Source organism: Equus caballus, chromosome 4 (assembly GCF_041296265.1).
Source record: "Equus caballus isolate H_3958 breed thoroughbred chromosome 4, TB-T2T, whole genome shotgun sequence".
Taxonomy (NCBI): Eukaryota; Metazoa; Chordata; class Mammalia; order Perissodactyla; family Equidae; genus Equus; species Equus caballus.
Window position 1 is genome coordinate 58287001 of NC_091687.1, and position 18441 is coordinate 58305441.

Below are 18441 nucleotides of genomic sequence, written 5' to 3' on the forward strand. Positions count from 1 at the left end.
ATTTTAGAGATTTAAATTTTGATACCATGATGGAAATGTTTTTAAAACACAGAATCCATTTTCTCAATTACCTAAATTAAATGTAAGAAACATAATCTAATACTCGTCCATGTTTTATTCTCAAATATATTCACTTTTAAATCTCTATAAAATCTTAAGCTAGTGAGAACTTTAAGAATTCCAGAAAAAACAACACACAAATAAATCTGCTTCTTAAAATAATCAATGTACTTTTTTTTAGGAAAAGATTTGCCCTGAGCTAACATCTGTTGCCAATCTTCCTCTTTTGTTTTTTCCTCCCCAAAGGCCCAGTACACGGTTGTACATCCTAGCTGTAAGTCCTACAAGTTCTTCTATGTGACCCACTGCCACAGCATGGCAACTGACAGACGGGTGGTGTGGTTCTGTGACCCGGAAGTGAACCTGGGCCACTGACGCAGTGAGAGCGCTGCACTTTAACCACTAGGCCATCAGGGCTGGCTCTCAATGCACTTTTGGATAAGACAAAAACTGAGTGGTGATGGTGGCTAGATTTTTGTCCCATGAAGGAATACCATGAACTAAGCAATGATTTCCTTTGTTCCTCAGAGACCTGTTTTCCCATTTCCAAGTCATTTTGTTCTGAAGAGCTAATATTGCCACAGGTCTCACACACGGATAATCTTGTGATTACCTGTGAATGTTAACCAATAATTAGAAAATTTAGAAAGTTATTTATACATCTGTCTAGACACTACTACTCTCCACCTAATAGTTTATTTAACAAATAGTTGTTTTCTGAGTAATTGCTGTCACCACAGCAAAGATGTGTTTTTAAGCATGCTGAGATGATAAAATATGTTTACACTTACTCATCTACTTCAAAGTTATTAGGGATATTTTAGAAATATTTTATCTAGATTTTTTGTTGAATACATATAGATATGCCTTTTAATTTTATTATAACTTAGACAATAGCTGACTGTTCAAAGACAAATATATACGTAGAAGTGGCCTGAAAGTAACAAAATGAACTGGAATAAAGTCTTACACTTAAGTTTTTTAGCCTGTTATTTAAGTCTGATACATGTACATACATCTACTTTGAGAGAGGTTCACATTAAAAAAATCTGATCATTTTCATGGTATGAGTTAACAATGGAAATGACATTACTTAGAATGGATAACAATGTTTTTAGGAATATTACTAGAAGAATGACATTCAGGTCACAAAAAAATGATGGACTCCAGAAAGATCAACATCTGGATTGTACTTGGTATGGAGTACCATTTGTTTAGGTTCATGAGGAGTAGCCAGTATCCACAAAAGGACAAGAAGGAAATACCCACCTCCTTGTAACTAAATGCGATGGATGCGGAAGTCTCCATTTACCTTGTCCTCCCTGCAGGATTTAACTGTTACCCATTCTCTTCTTAACCACTGGGATTCTATGACATCACATGTTCCAGGGTTTTCTCTTTCCTCTCTGGCTGCTACTTCTCTTCTCCCAAGGCTCTCCTTTTCCTTTACCTTTAAATTTTGATGATCCTTAGTGATCTATCCTCAGCCTTCTCGACCTCCTTCTTATTCTGCTCATTCTCCCTATGCAATCTCATTTACTCACTGGGCTGCAATTATATCTGCATCTCTAGGGCCTTAGAGCCCAATATCTATCCACCTCCTGGACCTAAATGCCCCATTAGTAGCCCACACTCAACATTTCCAAACATGAGGTCATTTTCTTACCATCTCCCTCCACCCCATAAATCTGTTCTATGTCCCATATACCCAGTCAGTGAATGGTACCACGATATACCTGGATCTCAAGCCAAGAAATGAGGTATCCCAGATTTAGCTCAGCCCACCATCTTCTCCCACTCAGACTGCTGTCTGTAATTTATCTCTCTTCATACCACACTATTCATTACCCTACAGCAAGACTAATCCGCCTAAAACATAAATTTTATATCTCTTGCTAAAAAACTCTTCAAAGAATTCTCCATGACACCATGACAGAGTCCAATGTCTAATATTGCATATACAGTATTCTTCTGATCTGGTTTTCATTATTGTCTCTATCTCCATCCCTCCTCAGAAAATCATGTCTAAAAAAAGAAAAAATCAATGTTCCAGACTTAGGAAAACAGAACACATGCAATTCTCTGAATGGGTCATGCTCTTTCTTCCCTCTGGGGCTTTCCAAATGCTCTTCTTTCTGTCTGGAATGCCTCTCTACCTCCCCACTTTGTGTGGCTGTCACTTACTTGTCCTTCAGGTCCCAATTTAGTTACCATCTTCTCTTGAAGGCCAACCACCTCCCACCATGCAGTGAAGTCTTCCCTGTTTATACTCCAATAACACTCTACAGTTACCTCAATTATAGCTCTGTCACAGGCTAGTGAAATCCCCTTGTTAGCTGGGGGTCTCCAATAGTAGATTAAAACCCCATGAATATTGACCCCTTTATTCATCATTCTGATCCTGGCTCCTGGTACTGCTCCTGGTACATATGTTCGTGATCAAGAATACAAGTAAAGTGTTTTTAGTTGCTGCTGAGAAGAGAAGACTTAGGGGGAACATGACCATTAGCTTCAAATATTTGAAAGGTTGAGGGTAAAATCCAGACCAATGAAGAGAAGTTGCAAAAAAGGCTTGTTTTACCTCTAAGAACTTTCAAATAATCAGAGCTGTCCACAGTGGAAATGGTCCATGTGAGGTTTAGTAGAAGATGCTTCCTACGGGAAGGTAAATATCAGAAATACCCAGACCAAGGAACTGTTCTAAAGATTTGTTTTATGAATGCTTCCTTTCCAAATCATCCACCATCAACAGAGAACAAGCATGAGCCTCCCGGGGTTGGTGACACCTGTCAGCCTGCAGTTGAACAGCTGGTGATAATATAGCCATCTAATCCATCCAACAGAGATAGAGGTGGTGCAAATCTTAAGAAATAGACGAAAAATATCTGTTGGAGGCCATTTCTTGTTATGGAAACATCATCAATTTCATGGCACAAAGAATAGGAGAAGCTACAGATACACCTGTTGAAAGAAATCTGAAAAGAGTAAGCCAAAACACTGACATCTTTTCAAAAGAGCAGATATATCTGTTCCTTCAGTCTTCAAAGCTACTCTTACTACTCCTGGTCAGGGATTTCCCCAAAGCCCTAACTGCTGATCAACATGAATTTCTTGACACATAAAGATTTCATATATATAAAATGTATTTTAAGGAAACAAGTCTATATTGGACATTCTGATTTTTGCCATAATAATGAAATAAAACAATTATGTTAACATCATTAAATTTTTAATTTTTATGTCTCAAGTTATTTTTTCCATTTTCTGGTAAGCCCAGAGTATTTTCAATCCATACCACATTTAATTGATTCTTCAGTAGATTTACATGATACAGTTTATTTAACAAAGTGTCTTTATAGACAATATAATTTGCAAACATGTCTTATAATACCTTTTATTCCATATTACATCTCACTGCTTACATGGTAAAATGTCTTTTCTCAGTCACTGTGCTTTGGGAAGGTAAGCTTCTAAACTGGTGCAATAGTATAAGTGCAAGACCAGTCAGGTCCCAGATACTGTAGGGATCTTCTATGGTTGGGGCCTCCTATCTGCAGGAGTAGATTCCTGTAGAACCGGGTAGGGGTGTCACATTAGAAACACTTGTATTGGGATGAATACAAGACCCTTCCCAACTAGAAAGTCTATCTATAAAAATTGCTCATATGGGAAGGATTCCTGGGAGAACAAGATTCAGAACTCAAGATCCAAAACCCTAAAACATGAGTAGGAAATCTCTCTTTATTTTATGCTAACCTTGACAGAAGTTCTAGCATTCCAGTTGGTGGGGCAGAGTCACAGCCCTCTACCTCATAGGATTGTTGTGAGAATTAAATGAGTTAATACCTATAAAGCATCTGGAATGGTGCCTGACACAGAGTAAGTGCTATCTGTTGCCTATCATCATATTACTATAATTAATATAGCTGAGCTTAACAGCAAAATAGAAGACAATTCAGTCCTTAATTGCTTTAATATTCCATGTTTAAGGCCCTTGTTCCCAGCTAAATTATAAACTCCCTGACAACCAGTATTGTGTCTGCTCATTATATTCCATCTATCTAACCTCCCATTGCAACTAGGATAAAAGGGACTGATGTGTTTCAGCGAAAAGTTGTCAACAGTGTTTAAAGTGCTTGCATTTTCAGTTTACTTTCAAAATGAACTTTTAGATTTCCACAGAATTCCAAAGCTTTTATAAAGGTATGAAGGGCAGACTTTAGTTTTGGAAGTTTCACTTGAAACTTCACAGGTATCAATCAGCTGTGGCCTAGCAGTTTTTTGACATTTGAGGGATAACTGCTGTTTTATGATTCAAGGGACTGTGGGTATGTACTCAACAAAGAATGTGTATTAATTTTGTATTCCCAATGCAAGAAATTACCACCCCTTGGCAGTTAAAAATGATATCCATTTATTATCTCACATTTCCATAGGTCAGAAGTCCAGGTACAGAGTGGCTCAACCAGGTCCTCTGCTTAGACTCACAAGGCCAAAATCAAGATATGAGCAGGGCCACATTCCTTACTGGAGGCTCTGGGGGAGAACACGCTTCCAAGTTCACGCAGGTTGTTGGCAGAATCTGATTCTTGCATCTGTAGGATGGAGGAGACTGTTTCCTTGCTGGTTGCCACCTGGAACCTTAGCTCCAAGAGGCCTCTCTCTGGTCCTTGCACGTGGGCTCCTACTTCTCAGAGCCAGCAGTACTATCTATACTGAATCCATCTCATACTTGGAATGTTTTCTTACCTTCTCCTCTGCCATTTCTCTTTGACTCCCACCAGAGCAAGTTCTTTGCTTTAATGGGCTCATGGGATTCAACTAGGTCCATGAAGACAACCCAGATCCGTAGCCTTAAATATATGTGTAAAGTACCTTTTGCTATGTAATGTGATATTTACAGGTGCCAAGAAGGGTATTCGTCTTTGGGGACCATTCTGCCTACCAGAGACTAGTAACACAGATCCTCTGAGCCTTCCTGAAAAACTATCCCCCAACACCTTTTTAGGGCCTCACAGTAACTTGCTAATAGAGTCTAGTTCTGGAACATGATTTACCTCCTATAAAATCTTTACCAGAGCACACCCCTGAGTTTGCACAATGAAACCAGAAGCCCTGAGAACCAGTGTGAATAAATTTCTAAACTGCTAAGCCATGCAGCCATATTTGCCAGTATTTAATGACTCCGAACAGGTTAAAAATTAAAATGCTATTTAATATAACTTCATAGGTCTCATTTCATAAAATTCTTCAAATAAGAAGAGAATTTTATATCAAATCCCAAACCCAATCTGTTGAAACCTATTCGGTAACTATGAAATGTTTTAAGTGAAGATAATGTGGTAAATTGATTTTTGAACCCTAAATTGTTATTTTTAATTAACATGGACTCTTAATTAATGCTTCCTGTCTCAAATAATTCATCTCTCTAATGCAAATGAAAATACACTCTGCTATGTGAGACTGAAACGTAATAGTGCACGAAAAGCATTAGCTGAATGCCTGCACAATGTAAAAGCTCAACAAATGTTAGCCATTCTTAGCCTTTTACCCATTTCTCACGTGGTCTTCTTAAATCAACAACGGCTAATAAATTAACATCTGTAAGCAAGTTTCTTCAATAATTTCTACACACTGAATTAATCTCTGTGTTGTTTATAATATCAAAAAATTGAAAATAACTACAATGTTCAAAAATAGGGGAAAATGGTAAATCTGTGGAATGGGATACTATGGAACCAATATAAATGTCGTAGGAGGTACTTTTAGCCTTGAGACATATTAAGTGAAAAGTACAGACCATAAAATCAAAGGGTCTTTGTTTTTGTAAAAAAATATACACACAGGAAAAATAATCTAGAAAGTAATAAACACTAAAGTGTTAATAATGAGTTATTTCTGAATAGTTTCAATATGGGCATTTTTTCTATTCTTGAATTTTTTTTTAAGTCATTAAGTTCAAGCTAAACAATCCAAGTGTCAGATAAACCAGAAGAAAACTGCAAAGCGTAATCACAGTAATGCCAACTCACTACCAGGATTACCATCATTTTGACACTTTCAAATTTAGAGATAGAATTCATATGAGTATTCACATTAAATTTGATTATATTCTAATTTTTACAACAATATAAAATAATACAAACTGGTGTAAAGACTACCTTACTTCATCACCACCAAAAAACTCAAGTAATTTTCACTTTTTTGTATGTCTCCTGGTCCTTCTGCACATATGGACAAACTATATAAAGCTACAACATTGACTTAAGGACAAAAAAATTACATTTCATCTTAGCAGCTGTAAGAAGTTCTATTTTAAACAAATGCACAAGGCAGCAGCCCAATATGAAATGTTCATGGATCATCCTTTAAAGCTCCTTCAATTTCCCTCAGATAGGATTTCACAGTAACACCTCACAAACCCATGACTGTCAATATACAAACTAATAGCTGAATGGCGTATTTCTATTCCTTGTCAATTGAAAATGTCTATGTTTTCTATGAGTATTGCATATCGAAATGACTTTCTTCATCTTGGGATTAGACATCCAAATACCATAATGTACATGTATATGTACATATGTGTACACACATATTTCTTTCGATTCATTGAGACCTGTTTTATTCTTGAATGGGTCCTACACACTTATGCCTTTCTAAATAGATGCATTTAAATAAATGTTCCGATATTGGACTGTTTCAGTAGACCAAAGAACATGTATTATGCTGCTCACCAAAACCAAATTCTCAAGGCTAGAGTTAAATTAGATTACCGCATAATCTGGGTAGGTGCATACGGTTCCTTTGGAAGTTAAGAGATAACTTAGTAATTAATTTTACAAGTTGTGTTTGTGTACATCTTTATCTTTTGGTATTTGGGGATCTATTCCCAGAATGAATAAAATCATTCTGATGTGCAATAGACATAGAACAGATACCCATTTCTTATTGACAAAGGATAGAAATATACTATTCAACTATCTGTTCGGGTATTGACAGTCATGGGTTTGTGAAGTCTTCCTGTGAGATCCTACCTGAGGGAATCTGAGAGAGCTTTAACCAGCTCTCCAAGTGTCCCAGAGATGACAATCCATAGCCCAAGGCCCTTTGGACACTCTAGCTGATAAGGGTAGCTGTAAAGAACAACAAGGGAATGTACTAACAAGCCCCAGGGCTCCTTATAAACAATAAGAACAAGGAATACTATGCCAGAAATGTGCTACAATTCCTCTGGTGCTTTTTTAAATGCTCCTTGAAAGCAGGATCTGTCTTCTAGGGTCTCACTTGACAGTTTCTCTCAAAACCCAATCTACCTGGCCCTTCCCCAAATCACATAGTAGCTCTGAAGCCACGGAAGAGATAGAGCCAGGCTAAGGACTCCGAGCAGGAATGTTATGTTCCCTACAGATAAAAAATATAAGGTAACAAGATGTTCATGGTCCTGTGGCAGCCAGACAGAGGTTAGTCATTCTCCAGGGGAATAACTTACTTTTATTCTCTGAACACACAAGCCTGCTCAGGTCTGTGATAGACAAAGAAAAGGGAGATTAACTACACTCCCTCTGTTTCTCCATGCCCCAGGAAGGAGGAGGCAGACAGCCAGAAAAAGGGTGACTGGAAACTAGCATTTTAGCATTTTAAAAAACATATTTCTAAATACGGCAAAAATCATCACTGGATTGTACTCAACACATACTAAATGTGACAGACTCTCCCCAGTTTCACTAACCTAACATTATTTCTAGACCTTGCTAATTTGTCATATAGTCTTTTAAGTAAGTCTCTAAAATTCTAACGTTTTCAAGATTCATCAAAACCCAAACCCCATGCTATATCTGCTTCCAGAACCAGTACCAATTTTAAAGTTTCCAATTTAAAAAGCTGTCATTGTTATCTTCAGATACTACTGTTCAAGAGGGAATTTCTCCAATGTACCAATCCCAACTTGTAGATTCATTAAGAAGGACAAACTAGGGCCAGCCCTGTGGCCCAGTGGTTAAGTTCGCACACTCTGCTTCAGCGGCCCAGAGTTTCGCCAGTTTGGATCCTGGGCACGGACACAGCGCTGCTCATCAGACCAAGCTGAGGCGGTGTCCCACATAGCACAACCAGAGCCACTCACAGCTAGAACCTACAACTATGTACTGGGGGGCTTCGGGGAGAAGAATAAAAAAAAAAAAAAAAAGAAGATTGGCAACAGTTGTTAGCTCAGGTATCAATCTTTAAAATAAATAAATAAATAAAATAATTTTTTTTAATTGAAAAAAAAAAAGAGAAGGACAAACTAAAGGAATCCTAGCCACTTTATATGATTCCCGGACCCAGAACGGGTAAAAACGGAGTCCTGTGAAAGACATACCCTTAAAGAAAATGACTGAAGCTTCAGGTGAAAGATTAGACATGGCAAAGGAGAGGAGTTTTAAATGAGTGAAAGCAAACTATAAGAACAGACAATATTAGAGGAACGAGATAGCTGACAAGACAGAGAATCCTGAAAAGTTTGTATCCTTGAGTTTCATAGTGTTGTGCATTCAGTGATAGAGCAATTTTTTGTTCCTTACGACCCAGTTCCTTGTGCCTCTGTAACAAATATTTCCCAAGAGAACTCTATCTAAGGAAAAGATGACTTGGGAGAAGAATCAGACAAAGCCTCAAGTTAAGTGCAGTTCTTGGTGAACGACAGTAAAATCAGATCCCATCTTACCTGTACAACAGGATCCCAAATAGGGAAAAAGTAAGAACAAGACTTTTACTAGAAAGAATGCTAGAAATCACGAGAGAGCAAGTTCACAGTTGATGTCAAAGCTGATGGAGTCACATGACAATTTCTGGACACTGAGCAGAGAAAAACATTTTGTGAAGTTGACAATGTGCAGCAGTCAATTATAACCATCTTTTTTCCCTAAAGAGGGGCAAAAGGAAACTCCATACCAGGTTTCTCTTTCTCTAACACTTTCACTGATAGTTATATATCCTAGTATGGCTTTTTGCTTCTTATGGCTTCATTTGCTTCAAGATCTTCTAGAATTTTTAGCAGACACCTTGGTTTATAATTTGTGTTTGACTGGCAAGTAAGATTTTTTAAGCTCAGGGCTATTTCTTAGAGGAGTGATGATAATGTATTTGAAGACCCTATGAGAAGGAATTTAGAAAATACCATCAACCACACACCAAAATAAACTCAAAATGGATCAAAGACCTAAAGATTAGGCCTGAAACAATAAGTCTTCTGGAAGAGAATATAGGCAGTACACTCTTTGACATCAGTTTCAAAAGAATCTTTTCGGACACTATAACTCCTCAGTTGAGGGAAACAATAGAAAGAATAAACAAATGGGACTTCATCAGACTAAAGAGCTTCTTTAAGGCAAGGGAAAACAGGATTGAAACAAAAAAACAGCTCACTAATTGGGAAAAAATATTTACAAGCCACTTATCTGACAAAGGGTTAATCTCCATAATATACAAAGAACTCACACGGCTTAACAACAAAAAAACAAACAACCCGATCAAAAAATGGGCAGAGGACATGAACAGACATTTCTCAAAAGAAGATATGAATATGGCCAATAGACACATGAAAAGATGTTCATCGTCACTAATCATCAGGGAAATGCAAATCAAAACTACACTAAGATATCACCTTACACCCGTTAGATTGGCAAAAACATCCAAAACCAAGAGCGACAAATGTTGGAGAGGTTGTGGAGAAAAAGGAAGCCTCATACACTGTTGGTGGGAATGCAAACTGGTACAGCCACTATGGAAAACAGTATGGAGATTTCTCAAAAAGTTAAAAATAGAAATACCCTATGACCCAGCCATCCCATTACTGGGTATCTATCCTAAGAACCTGAAATCAGAAATCCCAAGAGTCCCTTGCACCCCTATGTTCATCGCAGCATTATTTACAATAGCCAAGACGTGGAACCAACCTACATGCCCAGAAACTGATGATTGGATAAAGAAGATATGGTATATATACACAATGGAATACTACTCAGCCATAAAAAAAGACAAAATTGGCCCATTCGCAGCAACGTGGATGGACCTCGAGGGTACTATGTTAAGCGAAATAAGTCAGTCAGAGAAAGATGAACTCTATATGACTCCACTCATAGGTGGAAGTTAATATATTGACAAGGAGATCTGATCGGTGGTTACCAGGGAAAAGGGGGGGTGGGGGGAGGGCACAAAGGGGGAAGTGGTGTACCCACAACATGACTAACAAAAATGTACAACTGAAATCTCACAAGGTTGTAATCTATCATAACATTAATGAAAAAAAAAAAGAAAATACCATCAAAAGCAGAGGTTCTACATTAAAGTTGGACGAATGAAAGAAAATGAGCAAAGGAATACTGCAGAAAGACACAGAAATCTAAACTGATGAAAATTATAAACTAAATCAGCTCGGAGAAGGAACACAAGGTGTAAGAGTGTCTAGTTCAATGGTCCCAGAGTATTAGCTTTTGCTCTCATTCCCATTGTTCTCTCTTCCTAAATTCTGAACACTTGATTTGTAATTTTAATTCATCTCTCAAGATGTGGCCACAAACTATCCACCACTATCACCACCAGGTTCGTGTTTTATTGTGGACACTCAACACTGTTCTCTTTCACCATCCAAGTGCCCCCTGTCCTCTTATAAGTGCTACTAACGTAACTATCCCACCAAATAGGCATCTACTATATAAAATTCACAACGTAGCCTAACTCACATCACCTCAGTTGACAATTAGACTGTGTGAACAAAAATAACAAATTTCACTCAAGCACAAATAAGATGTTTGTATTCTCTTATCAATTTCCACTGTGAAAATTTAGCCTAAAGAGAAAGAGATTAATAAGTTTTGTTTTGGATATTGATTTTAAACAAGAGATGGAAGTCTAGAATCCTTTTTTATCTCCTATTTAAGGATGTCCAAGTTTCCATTTCCTGTTTTTGGACGATTCCCAAGTACTCTCAGTGCTCTGCGATGCCTCAAGGTTTAGCTTATTTCCTAATCTACATCCTAAGAACTATGGATTTGAGAACAGTATTTAATTCACTGTAAACTCTTCCCTATATTTAGTTTACCCTGGATTGTGATACAAACAGACGAAAGCTGTGTCATCAATTGTGAATACTCTTTTTGTCATGAACACTGGAAGAATTCATGTTTAAAAATAAAACAGAATAATGCTCAGAACTTCAAGGATGGGAACTGATAAGCTGTGTCATTCAAGGGTGCTTCTTAGCTTACCAGCTTGATCAGACCAACAGAGACTCCTAATAAATGAGAAAGAGGTTTTCAAGTTAGCAAAATTTGTAGTGTCAGAAGATAATAGAAAGGAAGCTAAGGTGCTAAGGTAGAAACCATATACAGAACAGGGAAACTATTTTCAGACAATGATGCCCAGAGTGCTTCTGTAGACTTTCTCTAAAAAGGAGTCTTTATAGCCATGTCCTTTCCCTCTACGCTGAAAACTTCTTACAGTTTTGTTGTTTAGGTTTTTGCATGCCAGGCATCTGGGAAGGTGGTTCTTTCCTGAAAATCACCAGAAGCACGGCCGGAACATTTCAATCATTCATGTTTGTGTAAATTTAACAACTGTAAATCTAACTAAATTATAAAGACATTTCTGTTTCTACATATATACTATCTTCTCATGTTCCTTTAATATGAAAACTCACTTGTGTTTTCTTCCAGGGTAGAATTTCAGGTTGTTTTTTTTTTTAATGACAGGATCTTTCCCTTGATGAACCTAAACTGAGACTAAGAAATAAATTATTGGGATTAAAGAAATAAGGAATTTTCTTAAGACAGTCATATACAAAGCTCCCAAGTTTGAATAAAAAAAGGTGAATATACAGGACAGCACTGTAAATTGTATTGCTGGAGACCACTGCCTCCATTCCAGTGTCCCCAAAACATGCACAACCTTGAAGAGCACATTAGCAACTCTGCATTACGGATGTCACTTTTGCTTTCCTTTAATGCATTTAGGGGTCATGGTAGATGAGAATTACTAGACTGATGTTTGTAAATATCTTCCTTCCTGCATGATGTTTACACCTACATAACAAAGTTTCTATACCATTGCCAACAGGAATAACTACATTGTGAAGAGGTAAAACACAACAGTCCCTTAATAAATGCTTATACAATGAATAAAGGTATTTTAGAACTTAGATATATCTAGTCCAACCACTCAACTTGGCCAGGGCACACTGTTGGAAGATTTAAGAATCAAGGTCCTCAATCTCAGTTCAATGATATTTCACTATTCCAGGCCAATGAGCCATCAACTGAAAGATGAAATTTTCTCCTCTGCCCTTTATTCTCATTCCTAAATACCAGGACTCCAGCACCTTACCTCCATTTATTCAGTCTTTTAGCTTGGAGATTTTTCCAGTAAGACTATCTCAACCAATATATAGCAAACACTTTGCTGTCCATCCCTACTTTTTGGAGGCTCTCTTGAATTTGACTTTCATGGTATAAATCATTCAGCTATTTCCACTTCCTCTCACTGTCCTCTCCTCTCCCTACTGTCCTCTTACTGTGGGTGCTCCCCAAGACTCTATCTTCCATTCTGCTCTTCAATAGACATCCTGTGACTCGTTCCCATAACTTTAGCCCTGACCTCTCTGAGCTCCAGATTCACATCTCCAGGTGTTTCCCGATTATTTTTATGTTCCTATCTCCTCACACTCAATATGTCCAAAAATATATCATCCCTCCTTCCACATATTTACTCAGCTTCCTAAGAATATCATCACTTTTCCACTCATGTAAGTTCAGAACTTTAGTCATCTGACTCCTCCTATACCTTTACCCGGTTCTACTGATTTTTAAAAAATCTCTGTGCTCATTTTTTAACTTGTTTTTCTTTTGGTTCCTACAAAAACCACCATAAACTAGGTTTCCATCTGCCTCTCAACCAGTCTCCCCTCCTACGACTCATCTTCTTTCTTAAACATCTACTTCATCATGTTAATTTGTTGTTCAAAAAGTCATTCACTTTTCCTAACAAGGATCTTCTCTAGCCAGGTGGGTCTACTCACTATTTTCCCACTGTACTTTCTTACTCCTCAGCCTGCACACAATAAACCCCACAGCTGGGGTACACATCCTCCTAATCATGACCTGTTCTAATCCTAACTGCCATCAATAGTGGTTCAAATCTAGTCTCTTCAATGAAGCTTTCTGCTACTGTTCCTGAATTTGCTATCTATACACCACTATTATTGGTGCTCCATTGCCAATCACTTTAAAGTTATGTGTCGCTTAACAAAGGGAATACATTATGAAAAATGTGGTGTTGGGCGATTTCGCTGTTATGCGAACATCAAAGAGTGTACTTATATAAACCCAGATGGAATAGCCTACTACACAACCAGGCTATATGGTACTAATTTACGGGACCACTGTGGTATATACAGCCCATTGTTGACTGAAACGTTGTTATGCAGCACATGACTGTTTATATTAACTCTCTAAATGTACTTGTCTTCCTGGTATGACTGTAGGAACCACATCTTACATGTCTTTCCCGCTTCTGAAACTATCCCAACAACTATATTATATTAAGAAAAAAATGAGGCATTGTAGTCAGGAGAACATGATTAGGAAGTAGAAAATCCTGAGTTTAGATCTTGGCTTTGTTCCTTGCTAGGTGAGCAACCTTGGGAAGGTATTTAACCTCTGCAAGCTTCCATATCTATAAAATAGAGATTATGCTACCTTTTTCATAGGGCTGTTTTGAAGTCCAACAGAATGTGTACGTATGTGTATGCACAAACACAATGTTAACATGGTCTGTTCCATAGTGAGTGCTTTTTAAATAGATGGCAGTTATGATTTTGCACACAATAGGCACTACGCTTTGGTCAATATTTTAAACTGCACAATCTACAGATTCAATGCAATGCAATCCCTATCAAAATTCCAATGGTATTTTTCACAGAAATAGAACAAACAATCCTATAATTTGTACAGAACCACAAAAGACCCCGAATAGCCAAAGGAATCTCGAGAAAGAAGAACAAAGCTGGAGGAATCATGCTCCCTGATTTTAAACTATGTTACAAAACTACAGTAATCAAAACACTACGGTACAGGCACAAAAACAGACATATAGGTCACTGGAACAGAACAGAGAGCTCAGAAATAAACCCACATACATACAGTCAATTAATTTACAACCAAGGAGTCAAGAATATACAATGGGGAAAGGACAGTCTCTTCAATAAAAGATGTTGGGAAAACTGGACAGGTACATGCAAAAGAATGAAACTTGACCACTATCTTAAACCATACACAAAAATTCACTCAAAATGGAGTAAAGACTTGAACATAAGCTCTAAAACTATAAAATGCCTAGAAGAGAACATAGGCAGTAAGCTCCTTGACATTGGTCTTGGAGATGATTTTTTGGATCTGACACCAAAGGCAAAAACCAACAAGTGGGAATACATCAAACTAAAAAGCTTCTGCGCAGCAAAGGAAACCATCAACAAAATGAAAAGGCAACTTTACTGAATGGAAGAAAATATTTCCAAGTCATATATCTGATAAGGGGTTAATACCCAAAACATATAAAGAACTATATAACTCAACAGCAAACAAACTTCCAAAGAAGACACAAAAATGAGGAACAGGTACATGAAAAGATGCTCAACAGCACTAATTATCAGAGAAATGCAAATCAAAACCACAATGAGATATCAAGTCACACTTGTTAGAAAGGCTATTATCAAAAAGACAAGAAATTAGCGTTGGCAAGAATGTGGAGAAAAGGGAACCCTCGTGCACTGCTTGTGGGAATGTAAATTGGTGGAGGCATTATGGAAAACAGTATGGAGATTCCTCAAAAAATTAAAAATAGAACTACCATATGATGCAGCAATTCCATTTCTGAGTATTTATCCAAAGAAAACAAAAACATGAACTCAAAAAGATATATGCACCTCCATGTTCATTGTAGCATTATTTACAGTAGCCAGGATATGGAAACAACCTAAGCATCCACCAATGGATAAATGGATAAAGACAATGTGATACACACACACACAATGGGATATTATTCAGCCATAAAAAAGAATGAAATCTCGCCACTTGTGACAACGTAGATGAATCTTGAGGGCATTATGCTAAGTGAAATAAGTCAGATAGAGAGAGACAAATACCATATGATGTCACTTATATATGGAATAAAAAAAAAATTAAGCTCATAAACACAGAGAACAGATTGGTGGTTGCCAGAGGCAGGGGTTTAGGGATGGGAGAAATGGATAAAGTGAGTAAAAACGTACAAACTTCCAGTTATAAAATAAATAAGTTATGGGGATGTACCATACAGCGTGGCAACTATAGTTAATAATACTGTATTGCATATTTAAAAGTTGCTAAGAAAGTAAATCTTAAAAGTTCACATCATAAGGAAAAAATTCTGTAAGTATGGTAACAGATGTTAACTAGACTTACTGCAGTGATCATTTCACAATACATACAAATATTGAATCATTATGTTGTACACCTGAAACTAACATAATGTACATCAATTATACTTCAATTTAAAAAATTTCTTTTTTTGGTGAGGAAGATTGGCCCTGAGCTAACATCTGTTGCCAATCTTCCTTTTTTTTTCTTGCTTGAGGAAGATTGTCTCTGAGCTAACATCCGTGCCAATCTCCCTCTATTTTGTATGTGGGATGCCACCACAGCATGGCTTGATGAGTGGTGTGTAGGTCCATGCATGGGATCTGAACCTGAAAACCCCACACTGCCAAAGCAAAATGCACGAACTTAACCACTACACTACCAGGCTGGCCCCAATAAAAAACATTTTTTAAGTAAAAAAATAACCCACCAAAGTCATGCTAAATATCTTAACACACCATCAAGATTCCATTTCACATGAAGTTTTACACCACCAGTGTAAAAGTACACCAGTACTGTATTTAGTCTAAAAATGCTTTTCTAAGCTACATTTCAGAGGAGTAGAAAAGGCAGCTTTTAACTTCCAAGCTGTGGCTAAGACCCAGTGTATAAAACTCTGTGCAAGATCAGTTTCATCCACATTCATAACCAATCCAGCAAGATTTTCAGCAATTACCATTTTAATAATGCAGTTAAAGCAGAACTAAAGAATCCTGGAGGAGGCTAGAAAAGTTTCCAGAAAGCCAAGGCCACGGATAAAGGTTTTGTGAGATAGGACTGCAACAGCCTGTCAAAAACTGGAGCTCGATGATTAGGAACCATGGCCAGTCTCTTCCATGAAGAAGGCATGAGTTTTTCTTCAATCAACAAGTCAATTCCCAACTCTGATTAGTGGCTTTAAAAAACACAATGAAAATGTTGCAATCTAGTACCTTAAAAACCAACAACCTGGCCTTTTGTTGGCTGAGGTAACTCTTTTTTTTTCCCTAATGAAACATACAGTCTTTTCTCCTTTGTGCAGCAGGTCGCAACTTTCCATAGGTTGTGTCATACCGTATTTAAAAAATCAGACATTACGCCTCCACTAAGGTTCCAGGAACTTTCCACCACGAATATCTATGATCTCGCAGGAGAGGCTGCATCAAGATTAGCAAGTCAATGCCATTGTCTTCTTTTGCCTTGATGTGGGCCACCCACAATGATGAGCAGCTACAGGGGAAGTGTCTCTCAACACAACTACCCAAACTGCCTCACTTCAAAGACCCTGGCCTCATTATTTCTGCACCCCCAGGCAAGGAAAGTACAAGGCCTTACCGCAGATGTTAGACGAGCAAGAATTTCATCGCTGCTTTCTTCAGAGTCTTCAATTTTTTGATGAGACCTTTGAAAAACAAAGAACAAATTACTCTTAGGTTTTGGTTCCTCAAATTTATCTACCAAGTTATGGGGAATACATGGCAAATAATGGCATTATTGTTGAACACATTAGTGAAAGAACCCATGCAAATAACGTAGTGTCAATAATGTCATGGGAAGAGTACTCCGTTGCAGTCCAACCACTCCTTCGAAATCAATTAGCAAGACGCTCCTTACAATACACCAAGTAAATCCGAGGATCCATTTTGTTCTCCAAACGATATCACAGAATAATCCTGACACACCAGATTTACTAAAATAGGCACGTACAAAGCATAAGTAGATTTAAATATAAGGTGGTTAAGTACTGAAATTCCCAGATCTTGAAAATATAAAACATGAATTTTCCACTCCATTTGAGTTTCAGCCAAAACAGATTTATTATGAAATGGTCTATTATAGGCCTAATACTGTGATAGGAATTATGTGGAATACAATAGAAGCAGTACTTCGCTCGTTTTGAAGAGACCACAGACCAGTTAAGAAGCCAAGACAATGACTCATATGTTATATAACTAAAGAGACACGTACATATTACATAGTATAAGATCTGTTTGTTTGTTAAGGAAAATCACCTTTCTAATGTTACTTATGAAAAATTCTCACCACAGAAATGCATAAGTAACATATAAAATTATCTACTTCTTAAGACAAATCTTATAAAACTACTTTTTTTTCCTGGTTTGGTCAAAGAAAAAAATTAACTAGAGGCAACTGACTATATATAATTGTCTCCCAGATCTATGTCCACAGCAATCCCCATCAGCACCTTCTGTGGCCTTGGAGGGATTGGTGGTAAGTGCCCCACAGAGCAGTGTTATCAGAATGGCAGTTCAATGATTGATTTCAATCTCAGTAACTGCAGTGGGCCAGCCGGAGCGCCAGCCTTGCAGGGCAGGAGGAGGGCTTCTCCTGGCTCATCGGAGAGCTAAGAAGCAGCTCTTTCAGGAGGGAAAAGCTCCTCAGATCAATTCTGGTATTGGCACCACACCTTTTAAATCAGAGCAATGAATTACGAACTCCTGCCTTTAGGAGAATTGCATGACACAGGTATGAAGCAACGCCAGTGTTGTCAAATAACTCAATTACTTGTGCAGCAAACTGTTTGAAATGTTAGCAAATAATCTGCCCAATAAAAACAGTGGGAACTGAGGATTACAACTGACCATAGTCCCAAAGAAGCAAGTTACCTTGATAATGAGTATTTCAAACAATGAGCTTTATTACCACAATTATCTATTCACAAGGTTTCCATATACATGAAGTTACACCAAGAAGAGATTTGCAACCCTTTAGAGCCACCAAACCATGTTTATATAACAAAGCTGAGGTGACTGAACAGATCTGACAGGAAATTAAGAGCCAAACGCACTAGACCTGAGAGCACCAGACAACGGCTTCGATGCTCCGTCTGTCTGTATTGAAGTGCGGGCTGTCATGCCGTCTCAGGTTTCTCAGACTCCAGCAGACACCTGAAGGATTAGTTAATGGGCATGAGGTATTTTGCATTAGCAGAGACTCTGTCATGAATGTGTTT

General features: G+C 37.7%; 1 protein-coding gene across 9 annotated transcripts in view; it reads right to left on the reverse strand.

The window, feature by feature from the left end:
- Positions 1–18441, reverse strand: part of RAPGEF5 (Rap guanine nucleotide exchange factor 5) — a 349321-nt gene that overhangs the window by 144583 nt on the left and 186297 nt on the right. For all 9 annotated transcript variants that reach the window (XM_070264270.1, XM_070264267.1, XM_070264266.1 and 6 more), the window contains 1 exon segment: positions 16803–16869. In XM_070264270.1, coding sequence (XP_070120371.1) covers positions 16803–16869 — 67 coding nt within the window.